At 55.1% G+C, this 22,751-nt stretch overlaps 2 protein-coding genes across 2 annotated transcripts; one reads left to right on the top strand and one right to left on the bottom strand.

Moving 5' to 3' along the window:
• Nucleotides 1–1,629: 1,629 nt before the first annotated feature.
• Nucleotides 1,630–14,660, top strand: KRT7 (keratin 7). The gene is made up of 9 exons (XM_060166178.1): nucleotides 1,630–1,959; nucleotides 3,378–3,589; nucleotides 5,773–5,833; nucleotides 7,040–7,135; nucleotides 8,589–8,753; nucleotides 9,873–9,998; nucleotides 12,279–12,499; nucleotides 13,946–13,980; nucleotides 14,352–14,660. The coding sequence occupies exons 1-9, from the start codon at nucleotides 1,630–1,632 to the stop codon at nucleotides 14,507–14,509; spliced, it is 1,404 nt and encodes a 467-aa protein (XP_060022161.1). The 3' UTR covers nucleotides 14,510–14,660.
• A 769-nt stretch (nucleotides 14,661–15,429) lies between these two features.
• LOC132529961 (keratin, type II microfibrillar, component 7C-like) lies at nucleotides 15,430–21,238 on the bottom strand. Its single transcript, XM_060167047.1, is given in 8 exon segments — nucleotides 15,430–15,607; nucleotides 15,609–15,726; nucleotides 16,282–16,313; nucleotides 16,486–16,706; nucleotides 17,324–17,463; nucleotides 17,675–17,837; nucleotides 18,361–18,456; nucleotides 21,200–21,238. Coding segments are annotated over 8 exon segments (987 nt in total).
• Nucleotides 21,239–22,751: the final 1,513 nt, after the last annotated feature.

Raw genomic sequence — 22,751 nt, 5'->3', positions numbered from 1 at the left:
GTGGGAGTGTTTATGTATGCATATATGTATGTGTGTATGTGTGTGATGTGGTGTGTGTGTGTGTCTCTCTTTCTCTCTCCCTCTCTCTCTCACACACACACACCCTGCAGCAGACACACTGAAAGGTCTCCTTGGGCATCCCTCAGCCTCTGGCCTGAGCTGTCCCAACACCAATATGGAGGAGAGGGAGGGGAAGGGGCCTGGGTCTCCACTGTCATCACTGAGAAGGGGCTTCTGTGCGTTAGTCCTCCTTGTCTAACTGAAATGGAAACCAGGAAGGGCATTCCATCCCCAGCCTCCTCCACTCAAGCCCCAAGGGCTTGGTCTGAAGTGACAACCTGGCCAGCTCACTGGGCGGGACTAGAGGTGGACTAAGGGTGACAACAGTCCTGTCGGCTGTCTTTTCCAAAGGCTCCTCAGGCTGCCCCTCTAGCAGAGCTAACAGCACATTTATCCCCATCTTGGGCTGGGTTTGAAACTGCTGGGAATTGTTTGGTGGTGGCTTCAGGTGGGGGAGATGATGAGAGCTGGGGACGTTTAAACAGGCAAGTGGCAGGGGTGGGGAATGGGGAGGAGTGTCTGAGGGCAAATACAAGCACATTGCACAGACATTCGTACAAAGGCGTGCAAGCGTGTATTCACAGACACACCTATCCCCCTGCCCCCCACCCGAACATAGAAGCCCACTTGTATAAGTACATTCACAAACATGCAGACACATATGTAAACATACATGCCTAGGGTGTGCACACAGCCAAGCCCAGGGCAGGTGCGTACACACAAAAGTGTACAGACATTCACACAAAGTGTCTCAAATACACACAGGTGTCCCCTTCCTCTCCAGGGACAGATAAACTAAGTGGACAGGAACGTGATCTGGGGATCTGGGGGGAAGTGCAGGCCCAGAGTAACCACCACCAGAAGATGTCTCTACTGGAGTGCGGAGGAGAGGGGCGAGAGTGGGGTCATGCCCCACTTGGCCTGGTCTCTGTATGCAAATGAGGTGTGGGGACACGTGGCCAGGGAAACCAGTTCACCCAGGCCCACCTTGGGGTCAGCTTACTCAGGAGCCGAGCTCTCTCAAGGAGGAGCTGGACTTGGGACGGAGGCTGTCGGGGAACGCCTTTCTGGCTCTCAGTAGCTTGGGGAGGGGACTGGGGGCTGACTCCTGGGCTAGAGCGTTTTGACCACCCCTTCCCCCAATCTTTTACCGCTTGATCTTTCTGCTCTTGTCTCAGGAATCTGGATCTTCTTCACTCCATCCCCAAGCCTCCTCCAGGGAGCCTTCCCTGACTGAGCCCGTTGCAGATCGACTGGGACCGCTGTCTTTCACCGCTCTCTGCGTCCGCCTGCATCAAGGGGTCTGAGCCTCTACGGCCCTCCTCCCCACTCTGGACGGTACAGGCTTGGACCAAAAGCCTGGGCCTCGGAGGGGTGGACGGCGCGATGGCGGAAGCGCGGCCCCGAGAGGAGCTGGCGGGCAGAGAAAGGTGGCCGGCGGCCAGCCCCGCCCCTACCTGTGTAAGCCTATCCGCCCGCGCCTAGAGGATAAAAGCGGCCAAGTCGCCCGGAGGTCAGCGAATTCGGCCCCCTGTTCCCCGCCGCTCGGTCCAGCCCGGCCCAGCCAGCATGTCCATCCACTTCAGCTCCCAGGTCTTCAGCTCGCGCTCCTCCGCCTTCCCGGGGCGCGGCACCCAGGTGCGCCTGAACTCGGTGCGCCCCGGCGGCTTCGGCGGCAGCAGCAGCAGCCTCTACGGCCTTGGCGCCTCGCGGCCGCGCGTGGCCGCGCGCTCATCCTACGGGGGCCCAGTGGGCGCCGGCATCCGCGAGGTCACCATCAACCAGAGCCTGCTGACCCCGCTGCAGGTGAACATCGACCCCTCCATCCAGCAGGTGCGCCAGGAGGAGCGCGAGCAGATCAAGACCCTGAACAACAAGTTCGCCTCCTTCATCGACAAGGTGAGCGGCCCGCGCTGCCCCAAGCCAGGATTCAGGCCCCAGCAGCCGCCCCGCAGCGCACGTGGGCCAGGGGCTGGGAGGGCTGCTGCCTGCTCTCTTTCCGCCGATATCTGGGACTGTACCCTCTCCATGAACCCTGTAGCTATTTTTGTCCCCCTCGGCCTCCAAGCCCTCTCTTGCGGCTAGCTACCCAAATCTCCCTGCTTTTTCCTCCGGGAATGTGTGCATGGGTCTGTCCGGTTGCCCTGGTGAGCTGTGCCTGTGAGTCGCTGGGGTTCTTGGGCAGCTTTTGTCGTCCGAGTCAGGTTGGGAGCTCCAGACGCCAAGGCCAGGACTTCTTTCTCTGGGCCCCCTTCTCTGAGAGGGGGCTGTGTGGAGTCAGAGATGGGGCAGGGTGAGATTCTTCCCTCCCGCCCTACTTATTATTTAGCAGATGCTGGAAATAAAGGGCTGGAGGGAGGCAGGCTCCTGGTCCCATCGGCCCCACCCACCTGGTCCTCCATCCTCCTTTGGGTGGTAGGAGGTGAGGTTATACTTGCCCTTGGAGAGAGCTCATTGGGGGCACTGAGGGTCACAGGGAAGGGCCATTTAAGAGGTGTTTTTCCTCTTATGTCCCAAAGGGGTGGGGCATAGAGATGGGGAGAGCGCACTTGTGGGGCTGGACCCAAGAACTAAGGGCTAGCCCCCTGGGCCCCTCTGGCCAGGGCCTCCTGCCTGGGCGTAGAGCAGGCTTTCTCTTTCCTGCCTTTGTGTGCCCCATGTCCTCCTCTCCTTCACCCTTCAGACTGTACACATCCTTCAAGTTCTGGGGCAGCCTCCGCAGGAAGCCCCAGGCCCAGGTTCCCCCTGCTGAGGCTTGGCTGCAGCCCCAGATCCTGCTGCCTGAGTTGCTGGTTTTGAGGAGGCCTGCTTCCCACACCAGTCATCTTGGTGCTCCTTAGGGACTCATTTTACATTGGCTTGATTGTAGCATCCTGTCCTGAGGCCTTGTGGGAGAAAGAGGGAAGGGGAGAGAGGATACTGAGAGAGGAAGGGATGAGGTCCCAGCCTGAAGGGAGGGGGCCCGAGTCGGGCTCCGGACACAGACAGGAAGTGGGCAGCCCTTCAGACAGGGAGATGGAGGCCATCGCCTGTGATGCGAGGGGAAGCAGAGGAGGGAGGAGACTCTAGAGCACAGCACTGGCACGTATCAGTGACCTGAGCCCTGGACACACTCTGAGACAGTTGAGACAGAGAGTCCTGGAGGAGAGGCTTGTTCAGGGTGGGCTTCCTGGAGGAGAGGGCCAAGGGCTAGGGGCCCAGGTTGGGGGAAGAGCCAGTGCGAGCGTGGATTCTGCTGGATGGCTGGAGACCCTCTCAACCGCACTGTGGGTGGCACGGTCTGCCTCTCCTGAGTTTCCTCCTCCCGCCCCTTCTAGGTGCGGTTTCTGGAGCAGCAGAACAAACTGCTGGAGACCAAGTGGGCACTGCTGCAGGAGCAGAAGTCGACCAAGAGGAGCTGCCTCCCGGGCATCTTTGAGGCCCAGACTGCTGGCCTGCGGAAGCAGCTTGAGGCCCTGCAGCTGGACGGGGGCCGCCTGGAGGTGGAGCTTCGGAACATGCAGGACGTCGTGGAAGACTTCAAGAACAAGTACTGCCCCGCAGTACGGCCTGCCGGGATCCATGCCCTGGGCCCATGTGCCCCTCTCAGCTCACCCTCTGCAAATCCTCTCTGGGTCAGGGGTCAGGGGGTACAGCTGCTCAGTACAACAACTCCCAGAAGGGAAGACCTTGATTAACACGTTCCCTGCTTGCCCTCTCTCCTCTTTGTCTCTGGGGGCCGTTTCCAAGTCGCTCTGGTCCTGTCTTCTGACTTACTCCCAGTGAAATATCTCAGCCCAGCCCTGATCTGCACTGCTCCCTTCAGAAGCCTTACCAAGGCCCAGGAAAGGGCAGGGCAAGAGATGATGTGCTCCAGAACTTGCATGGCCCTCAGATTATTCTAGAACAACTCTGTTTTGTTCCCGTGAGGAATTAGAGTCCAGAAAGTTTCAGGGGCTTGATCAAAATCGCATAGTAGGTCATTGGGAGAGCTGGGGCTTGTTTTCGGGCCCCTGACTCCCAGGAGGAGACCTGGAACCAAGCTGGGAAGGAAAGAAGCAGAGAGCATGATCATCGTGAGCGATGGAAGGGGCTGCGGAGGCTGGGGGTGGGTGCGGCCAGGGCAGGAACCAAAGCCAGAGGCTGGGCTGGGCGTCCCTGCCCAGTGGGCACTCAGGGTGATGAGTGAGTTCTGTGCTCTGCCTGGGGGCGGGTGTATGACTAAGCTGGAGCAGGGACACTGCCTTTGACTGGACGTAGAACAAACAAAGGCCTCTGCAGGGAGTGTCTCTCCATTCCCATCCCCCATCCCCACCCCCGACTTCCCTAGGGCAACAGTCAACAGGATTAATCCCGCAGCAGGTGGAAGGCAGGTGGAAGCAGACCGGTGCAGGACAGGGAAGGCCTGGGACAGCCCGCGAGCCCCTGCTGTCAGGTGTGCATGTGTGCACACGTACTCCAGCCCAGAGCCCACAGGGCACTTCCCTGGGGAGCCAGGCTGAGCTCCAGGCTGGGGCTGAAGGAGGAACTGGAAGGGGTCCTGAGTGCAGCTGCCCAGGGAGCTCCTCTCTGCACATCCTCTGGGCCCAGTGGCACAGCAGGGGTGGAGAGACGGCCTCGCAGATATTTTCCTAACTATTCTAGAGGCCTTGGGGGAGTGGGACTTTGGGGGTCTGGGCTCCTGGAGGGCCTCTGCCTGCCTGAGTATCCTGCTCCCCACTAAAGTTGCCCCACATTGTTCCTGCTGTTCTCCAGAAGCTCGTGGACACTGCTAGCTTTCTGTTTCTGACACCTATTTTTTTTTTGCGGTACGCGGGCCTCTCCCGTTGCGGAGCACAGGCTCCGGACACGCAGGCTCAGTGGCCATGGCTCACGGGCCCAGCCGCTCCGCGGCATGTGGGATCTTCCCAGACTGGGGCACGAACCCGCGTCCCCTGCATCGGCAGGCGGACTCTCAACCACTGCGCCACCAGGGAAGCCCTCTGACACCTATTTTGAATCCTCAAGTAAATACTGGGTCAGGCCCACCTGCCCTCTTGCTCTGTGCCCTGCTTTGCTGGCGTCCTCCTACGGGCAGGGGGCTGGCTCCTTGGGAGAAAGAGGGATGGAGGGGGGTGCTCTGGGAGTAGCGATGGGGGCTTGTCACCTAGTTGGGGGTTGGTTCTTCCTCCTTCCTGAGTCCACAAGGTTCCTCCTCTTCGGGCCCCTTCTTCACCCTCAGCGGGTGGGATTAAGCAGGTTAAGGTGTGAGCTCAGGCGTCAGATGGCCAGGCTTCAAGTCCGGGCTTTGCCACTTAGCGGCTTGGTGACTGGACGGAGTACTCAGCCTCTCTGTGCCTCTGTTCCTTTCCCTGAGAATCATAGCACCATTGTTACAGGACTGTTGTAGGGATTAACTGAGAGAATGCATGGGAAGCACATAACAGGGCAGGCCCCGTACAGAGTGGTCCAGAGGCAAGGCTGCTATTCGTCTTCTCACTCCCAGTATATGCAGCCTTTGTCCTTTGATCCACGTATGTTCCCTGCTCCCTCACCCCCATGCCTGCCAAGACTCAAAGCCGTAGGAACAGCCGTATGGAAAAGTCAGGGACATTTTGTTGCGTAGCTGACACCTGTGTTTTCAGGTGTGTCATTAAGGAGGGGTAAAGGTGATGCACGGCAGACTTTCACACCTGGATACGGGGGGATGGAGGCAGAGCTGCACCAACACCATGCTCCCCTCCTTTACTGCAGGTATGAAGACGAAATTAACCGTCACACGTCTGCTGAGAATGAGTTTGTAGTGCTGAAGAAGGTGAGGGGGTCAGACAGGTAGGGTGGGTGGCATTGTAGGAAGCACAGGGGACAGGGGACCACATACCTCTCACCTGAGCAGCCAGTAGGGACCTGTGGTCAGGGTCTGGCTGGGTCTATAAGAAGGGAGCGATGGGCTTGGAGAAGGTGAGATATGGAAGCCAGCCATTTATAAGCCTGCTTCGTGTACGTATGTGCACACATGTGTCTGCATGTCTGTGTGTGTGTATTTGTGTGTAGGTGTGTCTGGCGAGTCACTACGCTTGTTTCTGGGCTTTTGGAGGGGTTAGAATTTTGACTACCGGATGGAGGTTAGAAGGGACGATTTCAACCCCAAATAAGGAAGTGCTCTATCAGTCAGAACATTTAATTACAGATGAGGGTGGCACATGGCATGCCTGAAATATTTGCTGAATGAATGGGATGGGGTGCCTTGAGGCAAAGTGAACTCCCTGTCCCTGGAGGTGTGCAAGTAAGGTCAGAAGGCCTTAGGAATATCTTAGAGGGGATTGACTTAATCTGATTCAAAACACACTCACTCACTGTTCCAGGCCCATCCACAGAAATGTAACCTGCCCTGGAGTGCTGGGCCCTTGGAGATTCAGGGATGAGTGGAAGGGAGCCCTTTCCACAGGAGCTTAACCACAGCAAAGGATGGCTCTCAGGGGACCAGACTTGCAGTGTTATCTGTTGCCCCCCTGCCTTATATCACCCATGCTGCAAGCTACATATTTAGGCTAGAGGTTTGCCATCCCTGGGAGCGGTGTCCTGGAGTCTGAAGGATCTCACGCTCTCCCATTTGACTGATGAGAAGCTGGGGCTCATGAAGTTGAGGTGATTTGCTCAAGGTCACGTAGCTAGTAGGTGGCAGAGCCGGGCGTGTGTCTAAACCACTAAAGCCTTTAGGAACTGGTAAAGCGCTAGGTTTGGGGCTCCAGGCTGCTGTGGGCTATCAGCGCTGCATAGGCACCTCCAGTCCTGGGGGTGCGTGGAGACGATGTTCTCCTCGAGCCTGGATGGGTCCAGTGGAGGGAACTTCCCACCGTGGGCGTGTCAGGCAGCCTGGAGGAGCTGTATGTTTCTTGGTAGGGGAGCGGTGATTGGTCCTGGGGGTTGGACAGTACTGGCCTGCTCCCACGCCTGCTAAGTGTTTCGTGAACTGAGGACATGGTGTCCCTCTACCCCTTCTCACCACCACCCCTCCCAGGATGTGGATGTCGCCTACATGAACAAGGTGGAGTTGGAGGCTAAGGTGGACACCCTGAAGGATGAGATCAACTTCCTCAGGACCCTCTATGAGGAGGTGAGGACCTCAGGGGTGGGAGATATGCCACAACCTGCATGTCCTAGCCAGGGGGCTATCTGGTCCCCCCCCTGCCTCTGGGTCAGCCGGGGTGTGTGTTGGGTGCATGTAGGGGAGTTGACCCCTGAATAAAGGCCCCTGCTCTTTATTCTTTCTGGATTCAGGAATCCGTGGCGGGTGAGGAGCTCAGTAGGAGCTGGGGCAGCACACCAGGGTGGAGTCAGTCAAAACTGGCCTTCCAGAGATGTGGGATGGTCATCTGTCAGGAAGGGGGATTGGGAGGGGCTGGAAGAAACCAGGAGGATGTTGAGGGATCCGATCCGGGCCGTGACAGGGTTCACAGGTGGACTGGATGGGCTGGCAGGGGAGCCTGAGTCAGGAGAGACTGGAGTGCCTGAGGGTTTATACCCACCACTGAGCCACCCTCTCTGCCTGCCCCTCCCATCTCCCCTCCTGCTCAGCTTGCCCTGCCCTGGGCTTCCGGTTCCTTTCCCTCAAGGGGATTTAAAAACCTCTTCATCCCATCTGTGTGAGTCTCTGATCTTAGGCAGAAGATGAGGTGGTTGATCATCTGGCTAGTCTGGGACATAGGAAAACGTGAGGCAAATTACAGACCAGTTCTCATTTCCCTTCAGTCTGGTCTTTACCTGAACATCCAGCCTCCATTAGCGTCTCCGAGAGAATTTCCACGTATGTAAATTTCAGAGGCTGGATCCTTGAGGCTGACTTTGGGTACTTCTGGCCTCAGTGTGGGCCTTCATATGTCTATCACATGTTATATATATATGTGTGTGTGTGTGTGTATATACATGTATATATAATTATTTTCCTCTCATTATGAAATACATACTCATTGCAGAAAATCTAGAAAATTAAGTAAAGCATAAATTGAAAACAAGTTTCCTACACCTACTCTTATCATCTTGATACCTACCTTTTCAGACTTCTTCTCTGCATATACACACATAGAGATATAGAAATACATATATTTAATAAAATAGAATCATACCTTTTTTCATGTAACAGTATACCACAGATACAGTTCCCTGTCCGTAAATACGGCTGTATCAGCGGTGTTAAAGGCTGCAGAGTGTGCATAATACATGACTTATTCTACCCACCCCCTAGTGATTTCCTTCACAACAAAGCTCAACTCCAGTAGCACCTCGCAGCCGGGAGCCACCGCAGTTCACCACACTCTGTCACTTGTTTGTCCGCTGTGATCCTGCCAGACTCTTGATTTCAGAAGGTGCTATTGGGCTTTTCTGGGAGCCAGGGCTGGTGGAGCTGTTTAGTGGGTGCTGGGTCTGTGCCCCCTGGCTACCTGGTGACTCAATCCCACTCTGGCCTCTTCTCCCTTTTTCTTTCCCTAGTGTGCGGGGAATCCCAGGATGGGCATGGGGACAGGGATGGGTCATGCCCCAAGTCCTGATGTTCTGTCTGGTCCCTACAGGAGTTGAAAGAGCTGCAGTCCAAGGTCTCAGACACGTCTGTGGTCCTGTCCATGGACAACAGCCGCTCCCTGGACCTGGACGGCATCATCGCCGAGGTCAAGGCCCAGTATGAGGAGATCGCCAACCGCAGCCGGGCTGAGGCCGAGGCCTCGTACCAGACCAAGGTGTGTGGCCGCTGGAGGCATATTTTCTCTTCCTGGCAGAGTCCTCCGTGGCGGCTTCCCTTACTCCTCACCCTGTCTCAAGCCTTTGGGGCCTGGGTCCCACTGTGCTGACAGGCACCAGGGATTAAATCTGTGGTGGTCTCCAGTGTCCTGGGAATGAGAGGAGGAGAAGGCTAGGTCCTTGCCCAGGGCAAGATTCCAGCCTGATGTGGGGGGAGAGGGCAGAGGAAATGGACATGGATTAATAATTATTATAGCTAAATCTGGCAAGGAAGCACCATGCTAGGCAAAGGTTCAAAGGTTTTATCTGTATTGACTCATATAGCCCACAGAACAGCCCTGTTAGGTAGGCACTAGTGTTATCCCCCTTCTACAGATGAAGAAACTGAGGCATGGAGAGGTTAAGCGATTTGTCTAGCTCTGCACAGCTAGCAGATAGAAGAGCAGGGACCAGATCCCGGGTCCGAGGGCTCCAGAGCAGGTTTAATCGTTATATGCACTGGGTGTGGGCAGGGCAGCTGACAGTGCAGTGCTGAGGGAATGGGTGGGGAGGGGGTGTGCTGGGGCAAACCAGTGATCTGGGGGAGGGAGCCTGAGGGTTTAAAAGCAGCATAGAGCAATGTCTGTTCAGAGACAGGGAGTCATCCATGGTGTATGTGAGGACACATGTATGCCAATAAGGACTTACTGTGTGACACTGGGCCAGTGCCTTCTGTCCTCTGGGACTCATTCACCTCATCTGTAAAATGGGTGGTGCTGACAAAGGGGTTAATAGGTGAGGATCTCAGACTTCCAGTGATTCTCCAGTGTTAGGACATAATGGGAATGGGCAGAGCCCCGAGATCAGTGGAATGGGCCTGGTGAGCCATTCTTGTCCCCCCGCCGCCCCCCGCCCCGTCCTGGCTGGGAGGAAACTGAACCCCTCCCCCACCCCACTGTCCGGGGGTCTGGCCTCCTGGTATCGGGCAAAGTTTGCTGGGAGTCAGACTGTCCCTCCCTGGGAAGACAAGCTGGGAGGGCTTGTCACTCAGAACCTGGGGCCTTCCTTGGGTCGGGAGAAGACAAGTCACCTGTAATCACAGTCCACCCTTGCCATACTCTTCTGTGTGGTCCCTCCAGTTTGAGACCCTCCAGGCCCAGGCTGGGAAGCATGGGGACGACCTCCGGCGTAGCCGGAATGAGATCGCGGAGCTGAACCGGGCCATCCAGAGGCTGCAGGCTGAGATCGACAACAGCAAGAACCAGGTGGGCGCCAGCCCTCCTCCTTGGGGCATGTGAAGGGCAGCCAGCTGGGACCCTGCCCAGGATGAGCAGCAGGAGGCTGGGGGCGAGGGGGTCACCCCTGCTGCTCTGGGGACCAGGCTGGTGCGGCTCAAGTCTCTCGGGCCCACCTGCGAGCTCTCTAGGACGAAATGTTCTTGGCCAGGTCCTGCTTGACCGAAGGGAGAACAGGAGTCCTAGCTGGGCATGGAGCTTGTGGAAGGAGCCTCGGGCTGGCTGGCTAGACTAGAACCACCATTCGTTACCACATTGGTACTGAGCCCTCTCCTTGCACCTAGCTCTGGGTGCGATGCGTGCCTGGGGGCAGGGGGGAAGGGGGTGGCGGGCCGGAGGTCAGCAGAGTCCCTCACTATGGCTCCCAAGGCCCCGCCCCACCTGCTGACCTCACTCCTCACCACTGCCTCTCCGGCTGTGCTCTTGCTGCTTCCTGGAGCTTATATTTGCCAAGCATCTTCATGCTTCAGGGCCCTTGCACTTGGTGTTCCCTTCTACCTGGAATGTGGTTCTCCCAGCTCTGCACATGGCTGCCCCTTTCCCGCCCCTGGGGTTTAGGACAAAAGACCTCTTCTCAGAGATGGCCAGCCACTCTCTCAGCAGTCTGTGTGAGGTTCCTGAAACACCTATCACTCTCTGAAATTTTCTGTCTTATTAATTTAGTATTGACTTATTAGGTAAGTCTTATTAAGTATAAATAAGAATTGTCCCCTACCTCCACTGGGATATTAAAAATGCCTTAAGAGCAGGGGCCCCCGTCTGTCTGGTTCACTGTTCCTCCCTTCCCAGCACCTGACACATAGTCAGGGCACAGGTCTCAGACGACAGACTGATGGGAGGAGGTGCTGTGAAGCTGGGGTGGGGGGTATTGATGAGGAAGGGTTCCCCAAGCCCTGACCAAGGCATGGGGGTGCTCGAGGCAGCTAAGCCTGGGCAGGTGTCTGCAGTGGGGAGGGAGGGAAGCTGATGGGTGGTGGCTACTTTCCAGATGAGCCGGGGGATGGGATGTGGGGGTGATCTACCCAGAAATGTCCTCCCCTTGGAGCCCTGCAGGCCTTTTTACATGAGGGTGAGGGTGGAAGCTGCCTCCCGGCACAGATTCAGGGCTGTGAGTCACCGGTGCGGCAAGCCAGCATCCAGCCCTGGAGGGGAGGCACAGAATAATGAATGGCGGTTTCCCAAACGCCGCAGCTTCTGCCACATCCGGTTCTCCTCTTACCCAACAGGGCAGAGCCAGACCCCAGAGCTGGGGTGTCTATCACCGTCGGGGGGCTCAGAGGCAGTGGCACGGCCTTGCCAAGGGGGCACCAGTGTGACAGGGAGGGGCACTGACCAGTGGATGGGGGCAGAGGGCATCAGCCAGCCTCCTGGGCAGGACTGGGGGTGTTGTGCAGAGAGGAAGAGTGCATGCTCGGAGGGGAGAGGGTCTGAGGGCAGAGCGCGGTTGTGAGAGGGAAGGAGGACCACTGCGCGAGGGGATGGGGATGGTGGCTCTCGGAGCTGAATGAGAAGCGGCTCAGGACTAAATAGGCCCGGCTAGTGAGGGGCGGGCCACGAGAGAGGGAACACTAAGGCCAGGCGGGAAGTGGCAGCTGATGGTCACGCCCGTCCTGAATCACGCCACCCCTGCCCAAACCTGGGGTCCGTTGACTCGGAGTCTAGGGGTGCCAAGCAGCGTCTCTGTACTCCAAGTCTCCCTGTTCTGGGCCTGTTCCAAACTGGTTCCTATTTTGACGGTGTTTTTGGCTCTGGTCAGCTGCCTGAAATTTGAGGACTAAACTAGAATCCCATAGCCTTGGAACTCCTCTAGCTAGGGGTCAGGTGTGTGGGCATTTGTAACTCATAATAGCATTTACTCATAATAGTGATCATAATAGCATTTATTAAATGCTTACTGTATACCAGACACTGTGCCAAAGACTTTTGTATGATTTCGTTACTTGCAATAGCTCTCTATACATACTGTGATGACTGCTAGTTTAGAAAAGGGGAGACTTTTGGCTTAGAAGGGTTGATTCATCCAAGATCACATGGCTTGTAAGTGGCAAAGCCAGAAGTGGAAGGTACGCATTGGGTATCCAAACCCATGTTTGAAACCCCTGGGATTCCCTGGTGCTTGGGCGAGGAGGCTGGTGCCAGTGAAGCCACCATAAGCAAGGTGCCCAGATGCTCACTGCAGCATGGGGAAGCAGGAAGGCAGTGGCTGGTGAGGCCTGCCCCCCCAGCTCAAAGCCCCACTACCCCCCACAGCGTGCCAAGTTGGAGGCTGCCATCTCCGAGGCCGAGGAGCGTGGGGAGCTGGCTGTCAAGGATGCACGGGCCAAGCTGGTGGACCTGGAGGAGGCCCTGCAGAAGGCCAAGCAGGACATGGCCCGGCAGCTCCGGGAGTACCAGGAGCTCATGAGCACCAAACTGGCCCTGGACATCGAGATCGCCACCTACCGCAAGCTGCTGGAGGGCGAGGAGAGCAGGTGAAGACAAAGAATCTGGAAAGGGGATCCTTTGGGGCTCAGTGAGGCCTGGGGCTTGACGTTCATCCATTTGCAAGCATTTCCTGTGCACCCTCTTCTGCAGGGCACTGGGTGTGGGAAGTGCAGGGAGGGTACAGATGATGATTGCTTCTTTGCCCTTGATGAGATGACTTTCGAGAGGGAAAGACCAGATGCTGTAAGCTCAGTGAGAAATTTGAAGTAATAACAGCGCTTTTGCGTGCGCGCGTGTGTGTGTGTGTGTGTGTGTCTATTAGCAAGCTTATCTTATTTGATCCTCAGAACACATCAGGTAAGCAAGACAGGTATTATTGACTCCTTAGTGTACAGAGGGGAAATTGTGGTTAGTTTTATTAATTGAGGGGACAGGGCCAGTGTGCAGTCAAGCTCTGTTGATTCCTGGTCCAGCCATCTTCCATGGTGACAGGCTGCTTCTCACCACATAATTGAGGGCTAAGTCACGTGGTATTGACTGAGCGTGGTGAGGAGGTAAATTTCCCCTCTCTCCAGAAGTATTTGCATACTCACCTGCAGCCTGAGATGAAGCTGAGTTGGGTTAGTCTTACAGGGAATTCTTCACAAAAAACTCCACATCTATGTCCATGAAGTTGGGTCTTCATTAGTACCTTGATGGCTTGATTGACTCATTCAGTCAACAGACAAGTGGCCTGGAAGCTTTCTAGTGTCCCCATCTCTTGCCCTTGCCCTTTGCCCTGCCCCCTGCCAGGATTTGGGGCTGCAGCTGGGCTTCCCTCACTCCCTCCACTAAATTGAGGCCTCCCCTCCTCCCTGCAGAGTAAACTCATTCCCAAGGCCAAGGGCTCGGTGACAGTGGGACTGTGAGTCACAAAGCAAACACCAGCTGTCTCGGATAGATTTTTAATTTCCAGTGTAAGACCTGTTTCAGCCCCACAGCCTGCTTCAAACAACCCCCTCTCCTCCTTCCCCCCTCAGTCCCGGCTGGAGCTGAATTCACTCAGTCAACGATTCACTAATTATTTCAACACATATTAAATAATTACTGTGGGCCAGACCTCATGCTAAGGACTGGAGATGCAGGAATCAATACAGCCTTCTTTGAGGATTTTATGATCTGGTTAAGAGAGGCAGCGATCTACATAAACAACGAGGACAGCTACCATTTACAGACTCCCGTGTGCCCAGGGCTTTAGGTAACATGTTATTTAGCCCTCACAAACCACACTGTGAGGTTGGTACTGAGTTAGGCCCCATTATAGGTGAGGAACTGGAGACTCTGAGACATTCCCAAGGTCATGTAGCCAGCAGGCAGGAGGGCCAAAGTGAAAAGGCTGAATGTACGGGGACAGAGGAAGCAACCTCAGTTCTGCTCGGGGCCTGGACGGAGGGGTGCGGGGGTGCTTCCTCCAGTGCTGATAGCAGCCCTCACAGGTATCTCCTCTGCCCCAGGATGACCGGAGCTGGAGTGGGAGCCGTGAACATCTGTAAGTCCTTGGCTGCGGGCCCATCGCCTATGCCGTCCAGACTAGGCTGGGTCTATTGGATGGCATATCGGCCTGAAGGCCTGGCCTTCTGGAGGCTGGGAGCCTCCTTCCCTCCAATAGCTTTCAGCAGGGGCCTGCAGCTCCCATCCAGAGAGGCTCAACAGCCCAGGAAAGCCATGCAGGAGGACAGGGTGGGTGGGGCCAGTGTGGAGCAGCCCTCACCTCTGTCTGAGGCTCCTTCTGGGTTGGCCCCTGGCTGTTGGTGGGAAGGGAGGTGGGTGGGAGGAGGGAGATGGACAGCTATGGCAGGAGGGCGGGGGCCTCGGGTAGTGGGCCTCACGCCGATGGAGACCTCCTCCCTTCTCTCTCAGCTGTGGTCGGTTCCACGGGCGGTGCTGGCAGCCGGCTGACCTTCGGGGGAACCATGGGCAGCGATGCCCTGAGATTCTCCAGTGGTGGAGGGCCTGGGGCCCCCAAGGCCTATTCCATTAGGACCACATCTGCCCCCGGCAGGCGCACCCGCAACTGAGCCTCTGGTGTGGGGAGACACATACCCTCTCCTCCCATCGTCACAAGAGGACCTCCATCCCTGGTCCCATCCCTGGTCCCAAGACTGCAAGGCAGTCTGAAAAATGATGTCAGAATAGCTTCCAATAAAGCAGCTGCTTTCTGAGGCTTGGGTGAGCCCATGCCCAGCACCTGGTATCCTGTCTTCATTAGGCTGGGCGGGGAAGGCGGTGGGGAGGGGAGGGCTTGAGAGACCGCAGGGTCTGCCCTGATAACTGGGACAGCACTTTGGTGACATGGGGGTGCTGCTCTATGGAACTTGACTCTTATCCAGAGTGAGGCCTTGACCTCTCCCAGGGCTGGGCCTGATTCCAGCTCCTCTCCTGAAGAAGCCCAGAAGCCCCTGGAAGTTCTGGCTCTGCCAGGAAGTGGGCACTGGAGTCCTCTTCTGCTGAGGGCGTGGGAGAGCCGTTTGCACCCACTCCCTCCCCCAGCCAATGCCCTGTGCTGTCCGAGAACATTCCTCAGTGGTGAGAAGACCACACGTTTAGCTGCCCTAGGCCTGGGTTTGGGGTGGACCAACCAACTGGCAAATCAGTCCTTCCTGGGAGAGAGAGGGAGTCAGGCGGGGCATAAAGTTGTGCCCTGGGAGACGCAACCTCAGTCACTGTGGGAGGGCTTAGGAGGCAGGGGAAGCAGCAGCAGGTCCACACTGGAGGGGCCCTGGGACCAATCTGTCCGTTAGAAGCCACAGGCGTCCAAGCCTCCAGAGCGGCTACAGTCAGGGTTGACTCTTTGCCCAGGGCTGGGGGAAACCAGTCATTCAGACTCTTGGGGATGGAGGGGAGCTGCCAGAGCTGCGGGCGAGGAGCCCTCCCTCCCTGGAGGAAGTGAAGAGACAAGCGGGGAGAGAGATGCAGGAGGAGGCAGCAGTTGGGCAGGTCAGGCCGGCTGGTTCCTGCAGCCCTTCCACCGCAAGCCCAGGGGCTCTCCGAGCTCTGGGACCCGCCGCCGGAGGCAGGGACGGCTGGCTCGCAGAGCGGTGTATTTACGAAGCAGAAGCCGCCAAGCAAACCACACCAGGTGGCTGCCGCCACCGCTTTGGCCGCAGGGCGAGCACACCGGTGCTCACCCCCAGGTTCCCGCTGCAGCGGGCGCTGCAGACGCTGCCCGTCGCCGGCCGGGAGCCGGACACACAGAGGTCCCTGCAGACGACCCCGCCCCGGGAGCTGCTGACACCTGCGGGGGGCCGGGGAAGGGAGAGAACGGGGCTGAGTCGCCTCGCAAGGTCGTCACCAGCGGCTCCTGCCTAAGGGCCAGAGTCCCCCCACCCCCTCTTCTCTTCCTCAGAGCTCCTTCCCTCTATTTCTATTCCCCCTTCCCCCTCAAACAACCTCACACCTGGGCACTTCTTCCAGTAGTCTAACCTCAAGCATCCCCGATAAACTGTCAGCCCAGGCCCTCCCTATAGGCTGAAATAGCTATTTAAGTTATCATAATAATTCACTGCCACATCCCCCTCCTTCCTTTCAGGGTCTTAAACCGTGCCCCCCGTCCCCCCCACCCCGGCCCCCGCCTCCTGTCTTTGTAAATAAAATTTTATTGGAACCCAGCCACACCTATTCCTGAAGTATTGCTATGGCTGTGGCTGCTTTCACATTACAAGCTAAGCAGTTGAGCAGAGACTGCGTGACCCGCAAGCCTAAAATATTTACTATTTGGCCCTTTAAGAAAAAGACGGACCACCAGGAGCCCCAAGCTCTTATTTCAGAACCCACAGTATAGATAACTTACAGACATTTACAGCACCAATGCCCTTAAACAACCTTGTGGGGAGAGAAAAGAGTCAAAAATTAGTTGGGGGGAGCAGAACTTGCAAATTTCCTCCTCCAAGTAATCATGATGCAAATTAGATGCAAATAATATGCAAACATGCTCCTAGCTCTAAGCACAGCTTGGAGGATGAAGAGACATCATCCCCACAGATGTGGTCCTCACCCCTGCCCCTCGCCCTCCAGCAGGTGCCTGTAGGTGGCGATCTCGATGTCCAGACCCAGCTTGGAGTTCATCACCTCCTGGTACTCCTTGAGCAGGCAGGCCATGTCCCGCTTGGCCTTCTGCAGGGCCTCCTCCAGCCCGGCCAGCTTGCAGCGGGCATCATTAAGGGCCGCCTCGCCCTGCTGCTCCGCCTCGGGCATGGCAGCCCCCAGCTTGGAGTTCTGGGGGACAGGGGAGGGTTATTAAGGCTCCTTCTTCTGGATTTAGGGTCAGAGACCAGGTATCCACTGACCATTGACTATCAGAGGAAGAAGAGGCCTTACTCGTTTGTTAGTTCAGGGGTTGCAAATTAGTGCTCTTGGGGAATGTTGGCACAGTGTCCTTAATTTTTGAAATTTAATGTAAAAATCCAAATTCCTGGCTTCTCTTGAAAAACCAGAGGATCCGGCCACACTGTACCTGCATTTCTGTAGGGCCTGCCTCAGTTGGATCTGATCAGCTCTGCCCGTTTGTTTTGTTTTCCAGTTCACCACACCCTAGTGCCTTCGGTACAGCCTGCTTCACTCACTTACTAACCTCTGGGGACATCTAAGTGTGTGGTCAGTGATCTAGAGCAATGGGCCAGAGAGGTGACATGGCTTCCCCCAAATCACATGGTGAGCTAGTGGCAGGGCTGGTTGGAGAGCCCAGGTTTCCTGCCTCTCAGACTGGTGCTATTTCCTCTGCCCCATTCTGCCCCTGGGACCATGAGAGCCCTGGTCATTCCGTTCCCCTCCGCAGCCGCCCCCCCTGCGCCCCCCATTCAGCGGGGACGGAGAGCATTCTCCGTGGAGAAGACTTGCCTGAAGTTTGACGTTGCTTCTTCCCCCACACTTTGGCAAGGTGTCTGACTTAAATCTCCCTGCTCGTTGATCTCCTCCTTGGTGCGGCGCAGCGTCTCCCCAGGCTGGATCACCGTGGCCTTGATCTCCTCGCATTGGGGGAAAGCACAGATGCTCATGGGACACAGGATATGCCATCACATTGAGCCCCACGGTTTGCACATCGGCCACCCCATCCTGAGAGCTGCCTGCCCTTCCCTTACCCATCCCACCTAGACAAAGGCCAAAGCCCTTTTAGCATCCCTCCTGCTAATACTTCCAGCTTTTAGCATCCCTGTTCTGGGAAGGGGGCACTGGACCACTCACCTTGCTGCGGTACCAGGACTCAGTCTCAGCCCGGCTGCGGCTGGCCATGTCATCGTACTGAGCCTTGATCTCGGCGACAATGCAGTCCATGTTCAGGTCCCGGCTGTTGTCCATCTTGACGATGACTGAGGTGCCTGAGATGTGGGCGTGGAGGACCTGGAGCTCCTGCGGGGAAGTGGGGGAGCGGTAAGAGCTTCCTGGACCATAGTCCCACTCCCCGAAGCCCTCTTTCTCATGGTCCTTCCCTGTCCCCTGCCCTTGCTTCTTCCACAGCCTCACTGTCTGAAGCCCCAGTACAAAGGTGACCTCTCCCCTTCGACCCTGGAACCTCTGAGTGCTCCTCAGGACCGAAGTCCCAAGGCTGAGAGGAGCCCAGCTTGGAGGCTTACTGCCTGATTTCAGTCAGGGCCTCTGAAATGAGGCAGCAACTTACAATTTGTGCCTGATGTGTGAATATACAATTTGTGATAATTATCACCACAGTAGCCAGGAACAAGAGCTTGTTTGGGTTTGGCAGATAAGACAAGAAGCTATACTTTTTCATCTTCTGATAGTAAACCTGCCTCGGGTCCCTCGACTCTGCCCTGTGCTCCCCTCACCAGGGGTTTCAGAAGCCAAGTGGTGGAAAGTCCTTTCCAATGTCCAAATACCATCCTCCTTGCTGCCCCACTGCTCTGTGGCCCCTCACCTCTTTAAACAGCTGCTGCAGGAAGTCGATCTCCTGGGTCAGGGCCTCCGCATTGGCCTCCAGGTCTGACTTTTGCAGGTAGCTGCAGTCCACAACCTAAAGGGAGAGGGTGGCATGGGAGTCTCACTGGGGAGACAGCACAGAGCTCTCCCCACCAGGGAGGGGCACCCCATCAGGCTGGGCACACTCCCTGGGCCCTCCTTAGCTGCTCATTCCAGTGCCTGGTGTCATGGTATTGATGAAGTCCTTTACTCAGTTCAAGGGGTCAGAAGCAGGTCTGGGTAAGGGAGGGGGTCCTGAGGTTTCCAGGCATTTCCTCTGGTACCCACTAGGATGATCGCTCTAGAATGCACAGCTTGCACTATTGTGAAACTTAGGATGTGGTGTAAATGGCTGTTTTCTTTGTTTTTTTTTTTTTTTTTTTTTGCAGTATGCAGGCCTCTCACTGTTGTGGCCTCTCCCGTTGCAGAGCACAGGCTCCGGACGCGCAGGCTTAGCGGCCATGGCTCACAGGCCCAGCCGCTCTGTGGCATGTGGGGTCTTCCCGGACCGGGGCACGAACCCATGTCCCCTGCATCGGCAGGCGGACTCTCAACCACTGCGCCACCAGGGAAGCCCTATAAAATATATTCCTTATTTTGAGTTGTGGTTACAAAAAATGTTTGACAGCCAGTACCCTGAAGAACCTCTTGCCAAAGTACACCAGCAAATATGTACCCCAAAGTTCGGGGCAGCATTGTTTGTTATAACCAAAAAAAAAAAAAAAAGCACATGTATGTATACCCCTAGGAGAATGGAGAATAATAATACACTGGAATACTCTACAGCACTGAAAAATAAAGCAAGCTACATGAATCAAAATGGATGGATCTCACAAATAGAATGTTGAGGGGGGAAAAGCAAGTCATAGGAACGAACATGTAATTCTATTTATAGAAAGCTTAAAGGCAGGCAAAACTAAACAATTGCTTAGGGACTCATATTCATATGATGCAACAATAAAGAAAATCAAAGGAGTGCTTAACACAAAAACCCAAGATAGTGGTTACCTTGGAGATTGGATGAGGTCAGAGGGGGAGGATGCTGTGCTCAGGAAGGGTCCCACAGGGGGCTCTGAAGGTACTGCTGGGTACACAAGGATTTGTTTTTATTACTGTTGCTATTTAAATCATTAAACGTATGTTGTATATACTCTTGCACGTATGAGAAATTTATAAAACAAAAGAAAATGCCGATCAACTTGTGTTCTCTGATCCCTGTTACTCCTTCAGTTTAGAGTCTTGTCTTACCCCAGATTTCTTACCTAGTCGTGGAAATGGAATCCCCAGCCTCAGTCTCTCTGCCTCCTATCTGTCTTCCACGCTGCTGCCAGACAGGCCTTCCAAATTGCATCATACACCATGCTGCTGGCCTGCTCAAGCACCTTCTGTGGCTCCCATCGCCCACTCCATAAGCCTGAAGTCCTCAGCTCCACACGTTTCCCCCACTTGAAGCACCTTTCCTTCCCCCTCCCCCTCCCCCTCCCCCTCTTTCCTTCAAGTCCCTTTCCAGCCCAGAGACCACCACGTTCCCATCTGGGTTCACAGGATGGCTGCTTCCACACCCCCGTCAGAACTCTGCAGTTGTAACAAGATGAGGTCACAAAGCCCCCAGGAAGGAAAGGTGAGCATTCTGGAAGCTCTTTGGGCTAGAGCTGAGGTTCGGTGCCCAGGGAAGGCTTGGAGGAGATGACAGCTCTGTTCGTCATGGTGAGACTTGTCCACACGGCTCATTAGCTCACACAGGATGAGACGTCTTGGACTCCAGATCTGTTGGACCCAGCCAGGCACAAGCTTGTCTGCTGTGTCTTCGTCTTTTGGGAATGAGAGCAGGAAAGTGTAGGCAGTAGGAATAGGGCAGAGATTGGTGGGAGATGGAGTTTTGCAGTCTCTTTATATCCATTCCCTCCCCACCCCATCTGCCTTGGAAGGAAATTTGCAGTGGGCTGGCGTGAACAGTTCCTATTCTCTGGGTTGAAGGGTGTGTGTGACTTTATCTGTCCCTCAGGGTAGAGCAAAATGCATGGGCTTAAGATGAAGCCTGGCTTAGCCGTTGACCGGCAGGGTCACTCATGTCCCTCTGGGTCCCTCTGCCTTGCACAGTGGATGAGCAGCAGCTTTTGCCCGAGGAAAGGTAATGGAGAGAGTAACATCTACGTGGCCTACTTTACAGGTGGTCATGAGCCCCAGTGAGGTGGTGGAGGCATCGTGAAAGCGTCGGTCCCTGTGCCCGGCTGGTTACGTGTTGGCGTGTGCAGACAGGATGCGGGAAGGGAAAAGGCCCACTGATTTTGTCCCTTGTAGTCCCACAGTGTTGTCCCAGAGTGGCCTTGGGTTTGGGGAAGGAGCTGCAATCTGGATCTCCTGTCACTGATTAATAGCCTTCATCAAGTTAGGGAAGTTTCCTCATATGCTTAGCTTTTAAAAAGTATTTTTAAAATTAGAAATTATTGTTGAGTTTTATTAAACGCCTTTTGTATTCATTTCGATGATCCTATGTAGCGAAGGAAGATAATTGATCTCCTAGAGTTAACTACCCTTATTCCTGGGATCAACCCTGTGTGATCTCAGTTCAAAGACTCAACAGACTGCCGCCCTGCGTTGTTGCCCTTTGTGGCCGAGTTCACGCTACCTTTGGCATCTCCAGGCCTGGTGGCTCACCCACCACTGTGCCAGCCAAGTGTATTTCATTCTCTCAGCAACCTTTGGGGTTAGGAAGGATGATCATCCCCATCTTACAGATGGAGAGACGGAGGCCCAGAGGAGTTAAATGGTCGGTCTTCCTGGCCTCAGTCGAGTACCCTTGCTGCTCTCTCCTCATCTCCCTGATCCTCTCCCATGCTTGGTGCCCCGACCCCACGATGTGAGGAGATAAAGATAACGGTGCAGAGACCCAGGCAGAGCTTGCGCCACAGCAAGGAGGAGCTGAACAGGCTTAACTAGGCCATCCAGTGGCCGACAGTGGAGGTGAACAGCACCAAGAGCCAGGTGAGGGGTGGGAGTGGGGGCAGCTGGGTGGTGATGGTGGAAGGGCATTGACTATTTAGGACAACTAGGTCTTCACACGGTCTGGACTCCAGACAAGGCCTGCTTCTGAGCTGTGTGGTGTCACAGCACAGAGGGCTGGTTAGAACAGTTGCATGTTCTGGAACTCTCTGAGGGCTCTGTCCTCAGAATTCCATTGGAGGGTGGAGGGGACACATTGGTTGCCAGGAGACCTGGAATTAATCCTATCTTTTAAAAGAGCCAGTGTCTTTTCAGACCGCTCACTTCTGATCTCTCAATATTATCAATTTATTTCTATCACACTTAGAGGTGGGGATGGGCACTTCCATTTCTGCTATAGTTTCCTGGGCCCGGCACTGGAAGTTTAGAGATTCACTCTGCTGTACAGATGTATGTTCAGGGACTTGCCTTGGCCTATAGTGAACCTGAGGGGCCATCTCTCCACTCCCACCAGCGCTTGTAATATCTTCATCAGTGTGGCGGGGATGGTTTCCTGCGTGAAGGAGCTTGATGGCCTGGAAGATGTGGGGTTTTCTTTCTGTGCTTGTAATCTCTGATCATATAAGTGTAATGAGAGGCTGCCCATGGCCCTGATCCCAGGAGGGATTTCTACTTTATATTCTGCAAAAGAATACTACTGATGATAAATGCATATTGTCATTATTTTGTGGCAGGCACTAAGTATTTTATGTATACGAAATTCCTTAATCCTCCCAACAACCCTAGGAGGTAAAAGAAAAATGCTCTTTTTCTCATTTTCACTTTAGACATATAGAAACGGAGGCACAGAGAGGGTAAGTAAATTGCCCGAAGTCACTCAGCTAGGAAGAGAGTTCAGTTTTGGACCCATGCAGTTTGGCTCCAGGGTCTGTGTGCTCACCTCTACACCACATCATCTTCTTGCCACGTGCTGTTTTCTAGCTTTGAGGCAATTTATCAGCTATGGAAGGTCTCCAAACCCCAAAAGGACTCCATTAAAAAAAGACAGCCATATCAAAGGCTTTTTGAAAGTTTAAGTCATGTTCATGTATTCACCCCTTAAAGAATTCGTGTAAATTACTCAGGCTTGAGTCTTCCCCACCAAAGCCAGGAGTGATGCTTCCTTAAGCTTTGAGTGACTGGTGCTCTACCCATAGGTTTACAGATGTGCACAGATATGCTCTCTGGGAGGCAGCTGTGGTTTAGTGAAATGAGCACTGAACATGCTCACGGGGTTCAAACCCCAGCTGTGCCACCGAACTCAGGGTGGGACCCTGCCCTGGCTACTGCGGGTCCCTGAGCTCTGCAAGAGATGTTGTGAAGGTGGTATGGATAAAATTACAGGATGGAGCGGCGCAGCACAATCCT

The sequence above is a fragment of the Lagenorhynchus albirostris genome, chromosome 11 (genome assembly GCF_949774975.1).
Source record: "Lagenorhynchus albirostris chromosome 11, mLagAlb1.1, whole genome shotgun sequence".
Lineage (NCBI taxonomy): Eukaryota > Metazoa > Chordata > Mammalia > Artiodactyla > Delphinidae > Lagenorhynchus > Lagenorhynchus albirostris.
This window is presented reverse-complemented; position numbering and strand designations above follow the sequence as displayed.